Source organism: Vanacampus margaritifer, chromosome 1 (assembly GCF_051991255.1).
Source record: "Vanacampus margaritifer isolate UIUO_Vmar chromosome 1, RoL_Vmar_1.0, whole genome shotgun sequence".
NCBI lineage: Eukaryota > Metazoa > Chordata > Actinopteri > Syngnathiformes > Syngnathidae > Vanacampus > Vanacampus margaritifer.
In genome coordinates, this window is record NC_135432.1 from 21502671 (window position 1) to 21522581 (window position 19911).

Below are 19911 nucleotides of genomic sequence, written 5' to 3' on the forward strand. Positions count from 1 at the left end.
CTCACAAAATGTATAATCTCCAAAGATTTTACATCTTTAGAAAGTTGTACTTTCGGAAATTAATTTACAAACACCTAGCACCAGAACCATAAACCAAAACTGCAAAATCCCTTTCTGCAGGACAACATTCGGACAGTCATCCTTCTGTTATGGTCTGTGTTTTGGTTTTGTTTATGGGTCATGTTTCCCCTTGTGTGTCTGTCTCCTTTTGTCAATGTCTCGTCAGGTTTAATCATGTCCTCTAAGTGCTTGTTATGCCGCTCCCTGGTGTTACCAAATCAGCTCCCCAAGTCATGTGTCTCTTGTCCAGGTGTCTCTCGCTGGGCGTATATGTGTATTTAGTTCCCTGCTTTCTTTCAGTCCTTGTCAAGTCAATGTCGCTGTCACACCTAGGTCCTGTTGTCCTCGTGTCCATGTTCTGTCCTCGCCGTGTTCTGGTTGCTTTGTTGTTTTGACTTGTGTTTTTGGACATTGTTGATTTTGTTATTTGTGCCAAGTATCTTGTTTGCCTTTTATTCTTTATTAAATCCACTTTTTTGACCGCATCCCTCCCTTGTTGCTTTTGCTCCCTGCATTTGGGTCCTCCATTCCACATCCCCAACCTGACACCTTCTCTTATAAGAGTTGTAAACTCTGGATCATACTGCCATCAGAAATGAAATCCACCTTGGACTTTAAGATCCAAAATTAAAACTTGGCTAAGGAAAAAACAAAACTGTACTCAGCTGTAAATAGGGTGTCTTTTTTTGTGGTATGACTGAATTCTATGGTATTTTTTATGTTGGTTTTTATACATTTTTAAATTGCTGTATATTGTCTTGTAACATTGCAACTTAGGGTAAGTTTTATGTCATATACTGTAAATGCAATATTGGATTATTGATTTTGAATTGTGTGGTTTCTCAGGCCTTTTTAATTGATGTATAACTCACATTTTATATTGTACTGCAATGTTGTGCAAGTGCCCAACTAGGGAGTCACTGTAGTTGGGAATTTGCATTTGCTATAACCTCTACTTATGTAGTAAACAACATTTAAGACAAACAAAAACATATAGAACTAAGAGCATAGAAGGTTTAAGAAAATACAGTGTACAGTATATTGGCACAAGAAACAACACGACGAAGCAACGCCCATACATGACGGGGAAAGTGCAATCAGTGCAAACAGTAATTTCTGTATAAATAGCATACACATACCAAATCAATTCAATAAAAATCAATAACAACTGTCAAACAATCCGTTCCCGACCGGAGTTCAAGAGAGAAATGGCTGCAAGGACGAAGGATGCTTGTACCTGTTGCTTTTAATCCTTGGAAATTTAAACCGAGATCCAGACGCAACATTTCTAACTCAAAATATAAAGGATGGGAGTCATCCGAAAGAAAGGCATTGGCTTTCCTGGATACCTGAAATCTGTAAGTGCGGTTTAATAATTGATCTGACATTGATCTCTAATGTTTTGAGTAATTTCCATAGTATATTATATATTCCATAGTTTTAACATTCACGGTTGTACGGTTGAAAAAGTTTTTGCTGCATGTAAGGATGCATAGTTAGGAATTTTTCCATTGCAAAAGTGCTATTTGCTTAACTCTCGAATTAATTAAATATTGTCCGTCGTGGAAATTGACACTGATTTTGATTTGGCGCTTCTGACTCGCCGTATTTCCGCTTACGCTTAAATCTCACTCCAACACGGAAGTAAAAGTTCCAAACATGTCGGTGACAGGTAGCGTCTACAAACCTGTGAGCCATGTCATATTTGATATGGATGGATTGTTATTAGGTATTCAGCAAATCTCGTTCACACACACGAAGTATTTATGTTACTTTAGCAACCGCACGAAAACAATAATAATACAGAATTGCACTGTCGGAGTGAAAGCATTGTGTTATTACTGCTGTTACGTAATGTCTCTTGTCTGGGATGTTTTCAAGACTCGCTTTTATCAGTGTTTATGTACCGTAAGCGTACATGCGTTTTCAGAGAACCCCCCCCCAAACACACACAAACACCTTTGGTTAGAATGTTTGTTTTGTGATCACTGTTTTGAAAATTCACTATTATTTATAAATATGTTTACATGTAGCATGCATTTTTATTAGCTTTCATGTATTTAGTTCAAAGTGTATAATTTTCTATTCATGTGTTTTCATTTCAGACACAGAGCTACTGTACTCTGTGTCCTTCCAGGAAGTGTGTGACCGCTTTGGAAAGAAATACACATGGGAAGTGAAGTCCAAAGTGATGGGTGCAAAGGCTTTGGATGCAGCTCAAACAATCCGAGACACTCTGGAGCTTCCTATTACAGCAGAGGAACTCCTCACTGAAACCAGAGAAATACAGGAGATGATATTTCCTTCAGCCAAACTCATGCCAGGTCTGCATAGTCTTTTCTTTTTTTCTTCTTCAATTTTTGATTTTTTTTTTTGATTGTATGTGCTCACCTCACACTTCAGTTGGTAAATATAATTAAGGATTGCAATGATGAATCAACAACTGTTATCAAATTAATTTGTAATTACTTTTTATAATCAATTAATGATTTAAAGACCTAAAACTGTCCAAAACATCATAATTTCAGCCTCTCGACACTAAATATCAGATTTCTTTAGTGTTCTATGAATGCAGACTCAGTCAAATCAAAATGAATAGCTCAAGTACTGCATGTTTTGGATGTTTCCCTTCTCCAACACATCTGATATATGATCAGCTCATCAGCAACCTCTGCATAAGCCTGATAACGATCCTGTTGATTAGAATCTGCTTGTGTTGGTAGAGAGAAACCTTCAAAAACCTGCAGGACTCCGGCCCTCGAGGACCGAGTTTGCCCATCCCTGGTCTTGTACCTTTCCATCACCATGTGTGTTTACAATTGATGGAGGGGAGACTGTCTTTTCGGTAGGCCTGAACTTTGATTTGATGCAATTTACCCCCTCGTTTGTTCGCCAAGGAGTATTGACCAATTTACTTCCTGTCTTCCAAGATGTTTGTTTTTCCAAACACTAGGATTTGCCAAAATTGCACAAAATAAGTTTTTGAACTCTGGGAGGAAGCAAGAGTACCTGGAGAGAACAAAACAGATAACACAAACACCATACTGCGACTCTAACAGAGAGTTCTTGCTGTGATGCAACAGTACTTGTTATTATTTCTTCCTTGTATTGTCTTTGTAAGAAAATTCTGGAGGAATACCATATAATGGAGGCAAATGTAAACTGCAAAACAAAGATCCTAATAAACAATATAGGAATTAAAAATAAAGGAAACGTGTTTTCTTTCTATATATATTGTGGGTAATCCTTCAAGCCCCCATTATTATACTGCCCGCAGGTGACCCAACGTGTAGACCATAAGGAGCAGCACCGTGTCCATTTAATTGAATGTTACATTGTGTAGTCTAATGGCCTTGCATGTAGGAAAGGAGAGCCACATTTGCTGTTGTGCTTTTCCGCCGTTTATTTAATTCCAGTTGAATAATTCACGCCACTCACGCAAGAGATGCTGTTAGGAACAGTTCACCAGACACCTCACTCACCAGGACCCGCTTCTTAAGGGCTAATAAAAATACAAAGACGCTACAATATATACCATATTTAATTCTACAGTATTTTACACATATAAAGAAAGTGTGTTTATTAATAAGAGCGCACGTGTTGGCTAAAACTATAGCTGCACATTTTATATTCTCTATATTGCAGACTTTCACCTATTGCTGGTGATTCTGGAAGTATCACCCATGTTTAAAAAAGGACTTTGCTGTAATATATTATTTTCTATATTCTGATAATGTTATCACAGATGCATTCCTTCTGTATGAAAGTATTATGGCCTGCAATGATGACGTTGAGTAAGATCACTTTTGTCTTAAAAGGTGTGGAGAAGCTGGTGAACCATTTGAAGAAGCACGGTATCCCTATCGCTGTAGCGACCAGCTCAGCAGGTGCAACATTCAACTTGAAGACAAGCAAGCACAAAGATTTCTTTGCTTTGTTCAACCACATTGTTCTGGGAGACGATCCTGAGGTGAAGAATTCCAAACCCCGACCTGACTCCTTCCTGGTTTGTGCCAGCAGATTCAAGCCCCCGACTTCTCCAGATACTGTAAGCATTTATTTCCTATTATTTAATCATGTCAAGTTTTTGGAATTAAATGCATGCTTGTTTTGAGAAATATGAGGATGACAAAAGACTGTGATGATACTACAGTACAGTACTGTGGATATTACTGGGTTTAAACAAATCTTGGTAGTTGAGACGGTGTAGCTGAGAAAAAAGTGTACAGTGTGTGTGCCTGCATCAAACGAGCACAGCCTCCGAGAAGGGGTAAGGCGGGGCCACGGAGTAAAACAGAATGCAGATTGGTCGTCTCAGCAACTTTGTGATCTTTTTACAAGCTCACACTATTTGAGGATAGACAGCAAGACATCACAAAATAAACACAAATGCTAACATTAGCTTTGATATATGTACTAGGTGTATCAAGGCTTCTGTAAAGTTTTTAATATTTTTTCTATTTCGTAGCCAAATGCTTGCTTACAAAGTTTTATTCAATACAAAGGTTAATTAGCCTAAGTGTTAAAACACATTATTATTGATGAAATGCCATGGAAATTTGGTGCGAGGGAGTGTGGCAAGGATCAGCTAACGTTAGCTTCTGCGGCTGTTTGCTGTCACTTCATGCTGTTGTTCACCATCAGTCATAATTCATTTAATGCAAGAATACTAAGTTTAGGATTTAATGATTGTGTCACAGGGGTTACGTTCAACCAACAATTAAACTTTCCTACACGACGCCACTGTGTGTGTGTGTGTGCGTGTGTGTGTGTGTGTGTGTGTGTGTGTGTGTGTGTGTGTGTGCGTGTGTGTGTGTGTGTGTGTGTGTGTGTGTGTGTGCGCGCGCGTGTGTGTTAGAGAGAAAGCAGCGACATCCTTGTTGGAGCAAGGTAGGATATGCTGGCTACTTGCTAACTGGTACGCACCTAAGGGGTAAAAGCAATAACTTTAAAAATTTAGCAGCCAACATTGTACTCTGCTGAATGCCCTACAAACAGTGAGCCAGTGAATCAATTGACAGTTAAAATAAAATCAGCCAGAGTAGGAAAATAAAATTCAATACAAACTATTAAAGTTTGTCTTCACATTAATTTCCATTTAGTTATATATTTTCTGGTCGACAAGGAATGAGTGGAAATTAAAAAATTAAAAGCATGATCACAGACAAAAGTGCTAGGAAAAAAAAGCTACTTAATGTACTGATAGACACAAGAAATGGAAAGTGGAGAAATACGCTCTTTACTCACATTTTGAGACTGGCTGTTGCAGTACCAATAATAGACGAGCATGGATGTGTTTCAGGCCAATTTGTGAGACTTGAGGTCTGGCTGTAGTACACAGCTTTGAACCCATTAGAACAGCCAAGCTCCCCACTATCATTAACCCTCTTGGGTGAAGGATAAATAGACTGTTATTAACTGCTATTTATAACTATAAACCTACTCACTTTGAAGCATGCTTACTAGGTATTAGTGATTATATTGCTAATCATTTTAAGTACTGAAAGGTTCAGTGGCTGCTCGGGTGTACTTATGGCATTATCTATAATTTTAAAGGGTGTAGTGCATTTATTGTGCAGTAGCTTTCTTTGAAGTAACCTTTAGGAAGGAAACTGTTAAGTCGTGTTCATTGTTCCGTGACGACCACCCTCGTAACTCAAAACATTAGTATCTTAAATCATTATATTGAAATGAATAGAAATGCAATAGATTTTTTTTCCAGCCGCAGCCGCCCCCCCCCCCCAAAGTCAACAAAAATTCTTGTAATGTGTATTTCAATTATGATAAATAGCATTCCATAATACCGTACTTACTACAAAAATGCAGTCATTAGACAGAATTCAAATGAATTAAACCGTTTTTGTCACATTACATCAATTGAATACTGCCGCTTCTCATATGCCAGCCAGACAGACATATCGGTATACATCACACTGTTCATTGAGGCGTTATTATAAATCCCACTTGAGTTCCAGGCAGGACATTGCAGCTGGGGTTATGATTGGCTCCTGCTTGGCGTTGTAAGTGTGCATATTTGTGTATCATTTTTAATTTATTTTTATTTTTTTAAACCAGCCAGAAGTATTCAGGCTTCTTTCCTCTGATAACCCTAAATAATCAGAACTGGTATCACTGGTACCCCTCCTTTCACTCAGAGTCTGCTGGGATAGGCTTCAGATCACCTGCAACACTAATGAGAACAAATTAAATAAAACATTTATAGATAAGTGTTTCCTTGTTTCAGCTCATTAAAACGGTTAACATTTGCTTACACATGGCAATTAGAAATGTTAAAATCTTTAAAACATTTGCACGATTGCCTGTACTTAATTACCTTAAAGGTTTCAATATCACAACAGACTTTGAAATAAATTATTCATAATTAATCCTAATGTGAATATTTATCTCAAATTGGGATTAATTGTAAGTCTTCCAGTATTGTAGTATGGATCGTGTTTGTACGCCATCAATCGTGATTCGTGACTGAAGTACTATTCGAATATAAGTATGCATAAAGCAAGGGCGCACAGAATACCCGGATGATGTTCTTGTCAGCTAAATTAAACCAAAGATGCATCGGTTGGATATTTGTGAAGGCTTGACTAGGAAAGATGCATTTTGTGCTGCGATCACGGAAACACATCGGAGTCAAGGGGAAGTTAACAAGTACACAGCTGTTCTAATTCACAAAGACACTCATGTTCTCAGGAAGTCCGTACCATGGACATCAGTGCCTTGCTTTTATTTTGAAGGTATACCGGGCAGCGTGTGGTGACGTGGCGACTGACTTAATTTGTCTTGCCAACTGGAGTTGGGCCAGTTTATACTGCCGTCACAAACTGTTGCCACCACCATCAACACAACTTTGCCCTAAAATCCTGTTCAATTGCTAATCAAAGACGCAAAAAAATAAATTAAAAAAACTTCTAATTACGCTGACATTGTGTATATGGCATGTAGCCCAAAATCTCACTAATGTTTCAAGAGAACAAAATACAGTTTGCTACTATGCACATTTTAAATTTAAGTAGAAATGTTAACTTAAAATGAAAACCAGATGATTGTTTCATTCTTAATTGAAATGTGTTATTTTCTCATTTGTATTTGTTGTTCAACCCAGCAAAATCGGTATTTTTGTTTTTATTCAAATACTTGATTATTTGAGTTTTCATATTGTATCGGAATACCAAAATCTTCGATAGCTGCAGCCCTTCTCTATTTTAGCTTTAAATTGAAATTGTGTTCTATTGACAGTCATGCAAGCAGACCTTTTTTTTTTTTTTTTTTTTACTTGTGGATGAAAAAAGAAAGGGGGCTGGATCAAGAACCTGCAACGTGTAAAATTGCAAAGTAAGGTAATGCTGGTGTGTCCATAAAAAAAGACCCAATTGTGTTGATGTGGCTGCGCTAACAAAGACTGAATTAATTGGTGCCCAGCAGTGCTCCTTGTTTCTACTGTTAGTGCTTGTGCTGTAAAACACCTGATTCAGCTCTATTGGTCACTGGAAGATGCATGACTTCAGTTCATGGGCTGGTTAAGATATATTTTCAGAAACTGGCTTCAGAAAGAGGGAAAGGGACGTCTACTGGGTATCTGTGATCTCTCTTTAGGCATCAAATACAGATGAATACTGTACATGGAAAGAATGACACTGGTCGTTTGAGCACAACTCAAATTATATTTAACGCATCACTAGGGGAAAAAGGACAACATAGGCTTGTGTGAAGGAAAAGATTATGGCTTTCTTCTCATATCCTGACATTTGAGGTCTAATTGAACAGGTACATTTAAGGCATTTGGCAGCTCTACTGTCAGAGACCTTCTTCATTGACTTTAAAGGATTCCTTCCTACTAATAGGTCTGCCTGTGGCACTGCACACCTGATTCTTTTTTTATCTGCAGACAGCCGTGGTTTGGGCTGGCATTTTTCTTGATGAGATATGAAACCGCAGCTCAGAGGGGGAATCGACAGAGTGTTCAGTGGAATAATAAATGATGATGCGTCACTCCCTGGTTCAGACTTTGTGACAAAACTTAATATGTGTCTGTGAGTGCGTGTCAGGGCGGGCAGCCGTTTTGGATTGGTACCAACTTGTGGTAAAAGCGATAAATTTACAGCTCTGTGCATCTCATATGTACGGCCGACAATTTCTTTACAAAGAGGACCGGAGTAGTCCTGCAGGTTTTGGATGTTTCTGTTCTCCAGCACAGCTGATAAATGATCAGCTCATCAGCAAGCTCTGCATAAGCCTGATAACGATCTTATTGATTGGAATCAGCTTGTATTGGAAGAGGGAAACTTCCAAAACCTGCAGGACTCTGGTCCTCGAGGACCGAGTTTGCCCATCCCTGTTGGAGCGTGATGATGAAGATGATGTAGCGGGATTTTATTTCCTTGTTGGTCTTTACTGGAACATGGGCAGAAAGATGACTCTCATCTTCTTAGAGAAGATGAGAGTCAAGGACGCATCTGTCGAAGAAGGACGCATCTGTACTCACTGATGACTTATTTTTTGTTGACTTTGGGATTTTTAACTACATTGTTGCAATATGCCTGGCGGGAAAAAAGCTGGGGAGACTGAGGAGATAAAATCTTCTCTTGCAAAACTCAAATAAATGGTCACTGAAATACTTGAAATGAAAGCATCGAGCCACTTCTGCAGGAAATTTAGCAGTTGAAGAAAGAGAGACACAAGAAAAAGATTGATGCATTGTCATAAACAGAATCTTCGTATCAACGATGTGATAATTACAGGTATCCAGATTAAACCGCGCCGCGGCCTTCCGGCGAGAGCTGCGGCCGGCACAAGTGCAGTTGATTCCGACCAAGTTTTAGCGGACGAGACTGGAACAGCAAGTAACAACTCGACTCAGAGATTTTGGATTAATTGTGGATCCAGCGCACATTCAGATGTGCTTTTCACTTCCAACTGGGGGGAAACGACCACCCGCAGTTCTGATCAGGTTTGTTGACAGGAAGAAAAAGATTGCTCTTTTGAGAGAGAGCTACAAGCTTCTTTGTCTACGTCAATGAAAATCTCACAAAAATGAAATATTGACATTGCCAGAAGGGCGTGACATTTGAGAAAGAATGGACTTATCGAGAACACATGGACAAAAGACTGTCGGATCTTCATTCAAACAAAAGCTGAGAAGAAAATACGGATCGTTAAAAGAGTGGAAGAATTGGCGGATTTTAAGAGACAATAACTGCAATCAGTAACTCACATCATTAAAATGTGAATTATGTCTTACCCAAAGGAAATTATTGTATCCTATTACTAATCAACTCCAAACTGGAGCTGTTATGATTTGAATAATGGTTGGGTTGGCCTGTTGGTGGCGTCCGGGAACCAATTTACCAATTCCAAATGATTGGTACTAGCTGCAATTTATACACGGACATTACTCAAGATGAACTGAGCGAGGAGTGTGCAGACTTAAGTCTGGGATTGATAACGATATGAATCAATGACCTTCCTAATCAATGTATATGACTGATGCGTATCGTAAGAATCGATGGGGACGGGTTACTAACAAGCCATGGCTTCTACCCGTCAGCCCTTTTTTTTTTCGGATGTCAATGTTGCAAATGATATGATGTGATCGATGTAACCTGTAATAATGTGTCCGAAAGGAAAAAAATAATAAAACAAAACAAATATACTTGAGAGGAATTTGGATGCTAATTGGTCAGGGTGTGTTAATCCAACGTTTGTGTGTTTGAATGCATTTTATGCCTGGTTTCAATCAATAAAGTTTAAATCGAGTGGCGCAGACCCAAAAGTACAACATGAGTCACCCTCATTCGCTCTGAACGGTCAGTCACAGATGATCAACTCAAACAAAGGGAGTTGTAATTTAAAAACAAATCTATACAATATTCCTCACAGCAAAGCAAGTGTCATACAGTTTGATTTCATATATGCAAAACGGGGCAGGTGCAGCACAAAGAACCTCTGCCAACCCCCAAGCTCTCATTGAGAGCTGCACCTCAGTGGCCTCACAGATGAGTAACATTGAGTAAGCGCTGCTATCTCAATGAAAGAATAAAAAGACAGGGGAAAAAAGTGTGCTCACTCTTGAGAACATGAGCGACATCTCTCAAAACTCAAAGGCTGCGTTGATGATGAGACAGGAGATTTTACCATAAGTGCACTTGAACGTCTGAGTAAGATTAATGTAACATAAAAGCGAGTTCACGATTACACCGACACAAAGCAGAGCAAACTAGTCTGCTCCGGTCATTAATCAAAAAGGCATTACCACGGGGAACACTGTTATAATCTAGCTGTTCAAATCAGCTACAATTAGGACGAGAACTTTTCTTTCTGAAAGACAAATTGGCCCATTATTGTGAGACAAATCTCACCATATTCACCTGCAATCTGCAGCCAAGACACACTAGCATTGGGGTTACAAAAGCAATTAGGAGACTATGTTAAAATGTACGACAAATCCATCAGATAGGTTTTTAAAGGGGAACTAAAGGCCCAACATTTTAAAGCTGTAATACATTGTATGGGCCATTACTTGTCAAAACACGGTACTTTGATTAATATTGAGTTTGTGGGAAAATGATTAAAAAAGAATCATTAAATCAACATAATTTACTGCATATTTATAATGAATTAAACAACACAGAGGAACTTGATGGTGTGGATGTTCAGGGATAAGGCCTTTTTGCACCACAGTTTATGGACCCAAGTCTTGGATCACAACTGAAAAAAACAATACCAAAAAAAAAACTATTCACACATCCCCAGATCAGAAATCAGAATCTAGCGTCTCATAAGTGTAGAAAAAAATCATAATCAGATTTGAATCAGCTATTGGCCAATCCGACGGTGTATTAGGGCCACGTATCATTTTTTTTTTCAGGGGTGGGGGTGTAATATTCCGAGAAAGAACTCGCAAATTTGCCACTTTATAGAGTTGCAAGCAAATTTGGAAGAAAAAACTTACAAGAAATACACATAGCGTAGCTATAGGCTAATGTGAGGATTATTTTCTGATTTACAAAATGAAAAGGCAGGATGCTGACGTATTCATTATTAATTTAAACTTTTCTCGTCATATACGTACATGTCAGCTAGAGCGACAACACTTGTTCCTCTATCATCTGACTAACACTTACCAATCAGAAGCTAGCATACTTTAGGTAAATGCAAGTAAATGACAGAGAGCATCAGATTCGACACATCAACTTCGCTATTTGTACAAAAAAATTGCAAAATGTATGAATGTGTAAATAATAACTCTGGAAACATAAATGTACAATTAACTGTACATTTTAAGAAATTAACTTTTAAATGCTTGCTCCTCAGGGTGTGGACCTTCACAAAGCTTTGTTGCTGGCCGTACACAACGTTTCAAAGAGCGAATGCCTCATATATATGGTTAATCTCTGCTAAAGCAATTACTATCTCCTTTTTTGAAAACGCGACTGAAAAGTATTGGCACAATCATCCGAGTAGTCTCGTAAGAGTTTTTTTCTCGCAAATTTGCCACTTTATAAAGTCACAAATTTGCACTTTATACAGTGGCAAATTTGGTGAGTTTTTTTCTCTGAATATTGTCCCCGCCCTCTAATTACTTATTTTTTTATACGTGGCCCTAATACGCTGTCGTAAACCAATGTAACTGAACTGTAAAAAGACTTTATTTTTTTAATTTAATTTTTTAACCTTTTTCAATGTGAGCTCCACTGTAACGAAAATAAATTAGCCAATAAACTTTACACGTTTACCCAAAACTACAGTCATAACATTTACATTAAATATGCTTTTATATGGTGAGTTAGATGTATTTAGAAGACTGTTAAATAAGGAAATGAATGTCAAGGTTGACCAGTGGAGTAATGGGGCGTTACTCCACTGCTCAACCTTGACATTCATTTCCTTATTATTCAGATGACAGTAACATCCTTTTTCCTGTGCATTTGGAGCATGTGAGTGGTTTGAGTTGTGCAGTAAATGTTATTGAATTGATATGTGTCACTAGAAAATACATGATATAGTGTTGACATGGACATATAGGCACACATTTGCAAGAGGGGAACTTAGACCTGCACTATGAACCCAGCTTTAAAAAGCTGCCACATTGTTTTGAAAACCTTCCGTAGGAATGATCAAAAGGGCTTGACTGGCTCACTTTTTTTCTTGCAACTCTCTAAAATATTCAAGAATAGTACGCCTTTGAAATAAGCTCAGACAAAATATTATATGTGAATGGCAAAGTGAAACTCCCAGCATTCCCCTCATCTGGTGCAAGTCATGAAGTGCACCAGTTAGCTTGCTGTGTTCTTCTACTATTTTGAAGAGGTATGAGCCATTTCAAGCTTAATGGAGGTAAACTATACACAAACTAAACTAAACGTGTTTCCCGAAAAGTTAGAAAATTCATGGATGCAATTTTATCCAAATTTATTTTGAGAGGAGATAATGGTGCGACCAAAGTGCTGTACATTGAATAAAAATGTAAAATGAATGAACAAAAACATAGTATAGTAATAAATTGAACCTGGTAATTTTGATGCATGCTTGGGGAATTAGGGCATCAAGTTCAATGTTAGGGACATTCATTACACATTCTGGATAAAAATCACAGTTGTAGCATCGAAAGTATAATTTTGGTTAAATAATTTCTATGTATATTAACCAGTATAAAAACTCAATGAATGTGTTTGTTTAAATTGTTGGTTTAACTTGCATGAGAGTCCATGTGACGCCTCCAGCGGAATATGATCCTCCTCGATGTAGAACTCGCCACAGCAAATACGGTGGCCTCAATTAGCCCATTAGCCCTACCGGAGAAGAGAAGGCAGGGCAAGAGAATAATTGCAGACTAGGTGAGATATAATAAAACGCCAGTGTGTAGAAATGAGTTTGAAACATTTGTACAGAGGTAGCTGCTGTAATTTCAATAGGTAGTGCCTTCCAGCATACCAGTGTATGGGGAATTTGATCCAACTTTTAAAAGTGTCTTGCTGCAGCATTTTGTACTAACTGCAGGCTTTTAATACTAGCGATGGGAAGACCAGGAAGAAGCATAAATATAAGTCAAGGCGACATGTAACAAATGACTCTGGTGTGTCACACATGGATGGAATGGGCTGTATTGCAAAGAGGGGAAAACAACCCCCCGACAGTTCTCGCAATGTTCTTAATATGCAGTTGTATGGAGAGAGTTGAGTCAAATATAACGGCAAGATTTTTGGCTGTGTCTCTTGCACTTGCCACAATAATTTGAGCCTTACTTACGAGTCCGACTTGCACATACATAATGACTTACTCCCACCTCTGGTATAAACTATTATATTTGCTTCCTCTTTTTGAGCCTATCATTAAAGCTGGCTATTGTATGTGGTCTCTGCAACAGAGAACAGCGATGGTGAAATGTTAACACACTCCTTGCGTGAGCCTATCCTTGGCTTCAAGATCATTTAAGGAATGTTGCGGACAATCTGTCACTGCCACTTACTCACCCACCGCTGCTCGCAGTACACGCTTGATGCACGTAGTGTGTTCTTCAGTCTCAAACAGAACGATACGAACGAGTGGTGATTTATGTGCGTTCACACAGATGTACACGTCTTCCCGTTTGCGTTTCAGTTTGTCAGCTGTGCAATCTTGGGGTCAATAACAGCAATATTGTCTGCATCAATGAGCATGGCAGTTTTTTGGCAGTTTGTGTTGATATTATTGACAGCAGTGCAAAATAGAGTACATAATATATCCATTTTACTGAGAGGTGTTCTTAAAAATGTGTTTAGGACCTACATCAAAGGGGACATTCATTCATTCAGTATTATAGCTTCTATAAATGAAATAAATAATTATAAATATGGCTCTATAAATATAATCTGGGTCAACATGGTTTATTTCTTGACATTTGCTATTTAGCAAAAGCTAACGCTAATAGTTCCTCATATGAATTCCACCCCACACTGGCAGTTCTCCAGAAAATACACATGGATGCACACCTGCTGAGAACCATTCGGCTTTCAGATGTATCACATACTGCCGAAGCATGTTTTCCAAACTTGAAATAGTTAGATTGAGGGTACAAATGAATAATAATGCTTGGGATGTACTAAATGTACGTATGTGTCTTTCTGTCCTCCAAATATTTTGAGAAATTAAGAACTGAAGATACTTCAGTAATCAGTATGATACTTTTCACCCACACACCCAAATCAAGGAGTTGACCATTTGGAGATTGAATTCAGTGTTAAATTTGGATCAACTTCCAGTTATACAAGTTATATTCTACTGTTTCAATTGTTTTGTTTTCATTGGCTCATTCCAAATTAGTTAAAATTGTTGTTGTACATTGTAAACTGTCATTTACAGTGGGGTTTGAATCATTTCCTGTGCAACTGTAACTCCCAAATATTATTACCAGTGCTATTATAAAGCCCGTACCTCACATAGTGTCATAGGCTTAAAGCTTGTACCTCACTGAGCGGCGCAGGCTAGCGAGTGTTTGTGCACTTAGCGAGTGTTGTTTTTTTGTCAGGGTTTGTTCAAGGTTGCAAAATATTGCAGATGCTTGCTAGACAATCACAAACCATTTTAATGCTCGCAAACAGTCTTGTTGTCATCTAATTTTCACTTTGCGGCAAAAAAAAAACTAAACAGTATGTTTTACAATGTTGCCTCTTAACATCTCCACGGTTGATTATGAGGATCTTGTTCATTTGGTCATACTCAGTTTTTTTCATCCTCTGAACACCATGGGTCAAATTATTAAAACAAATACCTTGATTTTGGTTTTGTCTAGTCACAGCACTTTCTGCCAAGCCTTCGGAGTCATTTTAATGTTCACTGGCAAACTTCAGACAAGGCCTCTATACATTCTGTCCTGAGCAGAGGACATTATGGACACTGAAAGCTTTCTGTCCATTTAGGCACAGTGTGTAACAAACTGCTTTTACTTGTCTGCTTGCATCAATTCAATGCCCTGTAGATGGAAAGGCCTGGGTGAATGACAATATTCTAGGCAACTGCTGTCTTGGTGACTGAGGTCCCAATTTTATTCAAACCATTAACAGGTTTCTGCTCTGTACATTGTGTTTCTTCCCTTATCCTTCGTAAATAAATAAAAGAGGATTCTTGTTAGTAAACACTTGGAGTCACTGCCTTTAAAAACTAAATAAGACCAAGTCCGAAACCGTGTTGCTAGATTCGGACCTGACTGATTGATTGTTCTAACAGTCTTCAGACTGAACTCCCTCAAAAGCATTAAACAGCTGCAGCTCATTCAGATTGCTGTTGCTTGGGTTCTGGCTAGAATAAAAGGGATCTGAACATACAGTATTCACTCCAGACCTAAAACCTTTACAATGACTCTCAGTCAGCTATAGAACAGATTTGAAAATCATGCTACTGGTCTGTAAATCTCTGAATGGTTTCAATTCTGAATACTGTACATGGAAGCAATGCTGATGGAATATAAGACCTGTAGGGCTCTGAGACGCGAGACTTAAATTAATGAAGCCCAGAGTTCAAAGCAAACACGGTGAAGTAGCGTTTAGCTATTATGCTGCACGCAAATAGAATGAGCTGTTAACAATAGGATGGCAAGAACTTATTAGAACACATAATGAGTTGAGATCAGGAGTACCCACCTTTGTGTTTTATGTCAGCCTCTCAATTTATTTGTTTTCACTTTGTATAGTTAGTACATTGGTGCACTGTGCGTGCTTTCAAAGTGCTTAAAGCTGTTCAGTGTAGAAATATGCCCCAAATATCTTTGCGATATTGATGACCATTTATGACTAAGATGTCTTATAATTATCAGATTGACACCTTAGCTGCATGTTCACAATGGGTACTCCTGCAGGCCTCTGTCTGCCGATTTGACGTCGTGCGCGCGTTGTGTACGTGAAGAAGGGAGTATGCAATTTCATTTTTCGACCTTGTGTGTTAGTAGCATTAAAGTTGGATTGGATTGCTGTATTGGTAGTTGGTTGATTGTGCAAATTTGTGTGCTGCATTAGCACCAGCCACTTTGTGGGAGTCAGAATTTTGGCAGTTGTAGAAAATCCAATAATTATTTCAATAAAATGCAATGTTTTATGACTTGAGGAGCATTTCTAACTGCTTTTGTCTAATACCATGAACCTTTTTATTTTATTTTATTTTATTTTTTTTTTAGAGCTCAGTATTGTTCATTCGGTAATCTTACTGATTCGACATGTCATCATCATTGCTCTCTCTTTTTTTTTCCTTTTTCTTTTTTTGTATGTGCGGGTGTGTGTGCATGTGTGCGTGCGTGTGTACTCATTAATTCACCTAAAACCTATAAAAAATCCCATATCGTTCACCTAAACCAAATACTTCAGAATCCAGCTAGAGTCGTGAGGTTGTCAGGAGACCTGAGGAAGGATCAAAGAAAAGAAAGGAAAGTGAAATCTAGCACCAACCAGACATCATCTACTTCCCACCGGGTTACCAACCAGAATCTTTCACCAACCCCAGAAACATCTAAATTCCAACAAACTAGGGCGACCTCAATAGACCAAAGGATAGACTGAGGAAAGGAAGGAAGGATACTGTAGATTAAGCAGAGTGAGATCCACAGACATCAGCCTCCACCGATTCAACGACCAGAGGAAGAAGCAGATTGTGTTTGAATTTTGATAGATGCTGGTGTGGTGGATCTGACATGCATGAAAACCTCCACCAAAGAGGGGAGCCATCGACCCCGGCCAAAGCACAACCCCCGCCACCGGCCGGAGAGCAAACCCAGGAGCGCACCCCACCCCAACACGGCCCGCGCCCCAAGCCCAATGCAGCAGAACGGGGCACGGCAGGTCCGCCAGGCACTCAACCAGCCCACAGCTCCCGCTCACCCCACGGCCCCCCCACCCGCCACCCATCACAACCCAGCCCCAGCCGCCCCCAGGCCCCCCCCCTCCCCAATCAAGCCGCCAACCCCACCCCGGCCAGCCCCACAAAACTCCGACCCCCAAACCCCGGGGACCCCCCGTACATCGTGCCGGAGAGGGGCCGGACAGTGGAGCGGCGAGGGCACCCGCGCCCATCCCACCTCCAGCCGCATGGTGGGACGGAACACTGGGCGCGGAAGGGGAGATGGGAGCCATTACCATGATTCCTAAAAAAATATTTTTTTAAAATGAAATAAAGAAATTAAGGACCTGTTTAAGCATTTTTTGTAAGTGAGTAAACAATCTAGCAGGGGCTCAAATAATTATTTAATAATTATTTCCCCTACTGTAATGAGTGCTTTGAATCAAATAATCACTTAATTAGTTTTCATAAATGCTCCATCTTTCATTCAGCAATTATCTATCCATCCCTTCGATTTAAGATAAAAAATAAATTGCATCTAGTACAGTAGCCGGAGTGATGCAAGTCTGCATCCTGATTTTGGGGAGGCGGCAGTGATGGGCATTGAGAAGTTTTCCACATGAAATGACATGAAAAAATCCTGAATCAAGAAGCCTTTATCCAGTTTTGTCTTGCACTTTTTTTTCTCCCACTAATGACTAGACTGACCCAAATAGAAACCAAACTACACTAGTGGACAATTTAATCCATCTGAAAGGCATGCTTTGGTCCGTAGGGGGAAGCATAAGCACCTGGAGGAAACTCACAGTCTTGAGTTGCATTAAGCCAGATAGTATGTATGCATGAGGATGGCAACTACAGTATGTGTATGAAATGGGTTGCGGTTCCGCAAGATAGTTAGCAAAAACAGTGAAAGAAGAACTAGGTAAGTACTGTCAGTCGTCTCTGTCCAAAATATGACAATAATTTATGAAGGTTTCTGGAGAAGATGCAGTCAGTCAGAGATCCTTCAAATAAAACGAATCTGTCGTTTCTGTGCTTTGACCTTGACCATAGGTTAGGGAACGTAGATCAACTAGTCAATAAAGAGTTTCACTTTTTGGCTCAGCTCTCACTATACACTGCAGTCTGATACAGCAACCACGTTTTTGTGAACATCAAACTGACTCACTCTGCATACGCATCTCCTTTGTGAAGAAAACCATTTTGGCTATTAATAAAGCATGCACTTTCTAGCTGCTTTGTTCCAGAGCCGCACTGTGTGTTGAGGTGATGCAGATTTTACTAGCGTATATTTCTCATTCGTGTTTGGAAACCTTCCCCTCTTGAGAGTTGCTGGCAAATTTAGCAAATGAAAATCAGGACACCTACCACCTGTTGGAGGATCTGTCATTCATATATACACAGCTACCAACTGTTACAGATCGTCCGTAACACTAACTCCTTATGTCCTGATTGTTCTGGATTTTTACAAAAATCTTAGGTCACATTGCTCAAACAGGTTGAAAATTACTGCTAATGTGCCGTAAAACTCTTAATTAATTAAAAAGCATGCATTTAAAAGTTACATTCAAGCATTTCAGGTAGTTGTACCGACCATTTTAACGTCTGAGTCATGGCTCTTGAAATGCCCACAATGACTCAGATGAGTGTTCATGTAGTGTCTAAAAATGTAAACAAAGCCAATGGAGTAGGGCTGGTGGGGGCACCTTCCTTCAAATTGCAGTTTTAATGGGTAGACCGCCTCCCCGAGGTCAACTGCACTCCTGCGAGAAATGTCAAGCTCATCAGATTGAAAATGGAAACGGTGCCTCTGTGTCCCATTTCCGTGCATTTGTTTTTGCTCTCAGCTCTGCCGGCTTATGGAATAGTATAATTTTGTTGTCCTCCATCTTGTCTCCCCCACACAGTGCTTGGTATTCGAGGATGCTCCCAACGGTGTTAGGGCGGCCTTGGCTGCAGGGATGCAGGTGGTGATGGTTCCAGATGAGAACTTGGACCCGGCTCTGACTCAGGAGGCTACGTTGAGGCTGAAGAGCATGGAGGAATTTGAACCGCAGCTCTTTGGCCTACCAGCGTTTAACTGAACCTCAGGAAACCCCCACAAAAATACACAATTCATCATCTCATTGTGTCTTTGTAATGCATTTGGGCACTATCAGTAGTGTTTTATGTCAAATGAGACGTCTTGAATTTTAGCCCCGTCTGAAGGGGTTAAGTAATATCTTCAAAGCTGTTGACCTAACACTGTTCTATTTTACTCCCAATGACATTACTTCCCCAAAATGTTAGACCCAAGGTCATCAGGTGTTTACTCAGCCGACCTAATCCATACCCAAAGAGGGATAAACTTATTTTGTCATAAATACATTACACATTACCAATCCGATCCAGAGCCCTGTTCTAGTCAGCAGCCTGCACAGCAATGTCACCCCACCCCCTGGTACGTAAGCCATGAAGTACTTGAATCACACCTATTTTTGAAAATGTTTTTATTTTTATTTGAATTACTTTTAATTGTACACAACTAGTTGAGACTCTGAAGTGTCTGCACGCCTTTCCAAATGACAAATTAAACAAACCAAGTAAACAGTTTGTGAGCTGTCTTTTACTGAAAATGCCTTTGAACAAGCCGTTCAGAATTTTGCCAAATGACATCACAGTGTTGCTGATTTACATAATTCCGCTCACACCGACTTACTCTGCCCTGACTTGACAACTTGGCTGGGCTTACAAGCGACATTTATAGTCAAGCCACTGGACTAAAACGGCAAAACCAAAAAGTAAGCTCAACTACATTGAATTTTGTTGGATGCATACATTAGCTTAGATAGCTTTTGATAAGCAGCCCATATTTGATTGCGCAATGAAGTTGTTGGGTGGGTAAGCACTATACGTGCTGACGATAATTGCCAGGTGGAATTTTGCACTTTTGTGATGAAGTGGTGCCTCCACGAGGGAAAATATGATCCTAGCTTTCTTAATGTGGAAGACGCGAACCCCTAGTACAGCCGCTTGTTTAGATTCGGATCT

General features: G+C 39.4%; 1 protein-coding gene across 1 annotated transcript; it reads left to right on the forward strand.

The window, feature by feature from the left end:
• The first annotated feature begins 1687 nt into the window (after nucleotides 1-1687).
• Nucleotides 1688-19473, forward strand: pudp (pseudouridine 5'-phosphatase). The gene is made up of 4 exons (XM_077554817.1): nucleotides 1688-1789; nucleotides 2166-2384; nucleotides 3879-4108; nucleotides 18789-19473. Exons 1-4 carry the CDS (start codon nucleotides 1720-1722, stop codon nucleotides 18963-18965), a joined length of 696 nt encoding a protein of 231 aa, XP_077410943.1. The 5' UTR covers nucleotides 1688-1719; the 3' UTR covers nucleotides 18966-19473.
• The last annotated feature ends 438 nt before the right edge of the window (nucleotides 19474-19911 follow it).

What these genes read in the sequence shown, in the direction of transcription:
- pudp (XM_077554817.1), top strand. Translation starts at nt 1,720, where the DNA reads ATGTCGGTGACAGGTAGCGTCTACAAACCTGTGAGCCATGTCATATTT. An exon ending in TATGGATGGATTGTTATTAG is followed by an intron (nt 1,790 to 2,165) that starts GTATTCAGCAAA and finishes TTTTCATTTCAG; the next exon opens with ACACAGAGCTACTGTACTCT. An exon ending in CCCCGACTTCTCCAGATACT is followed by an intron (nt 4,109 to 18,788) that starts GTAAGCATTTAT and finishes TCCCCCACACAG; the next exon opens with TGCTTGGTATTCGAGGATGC.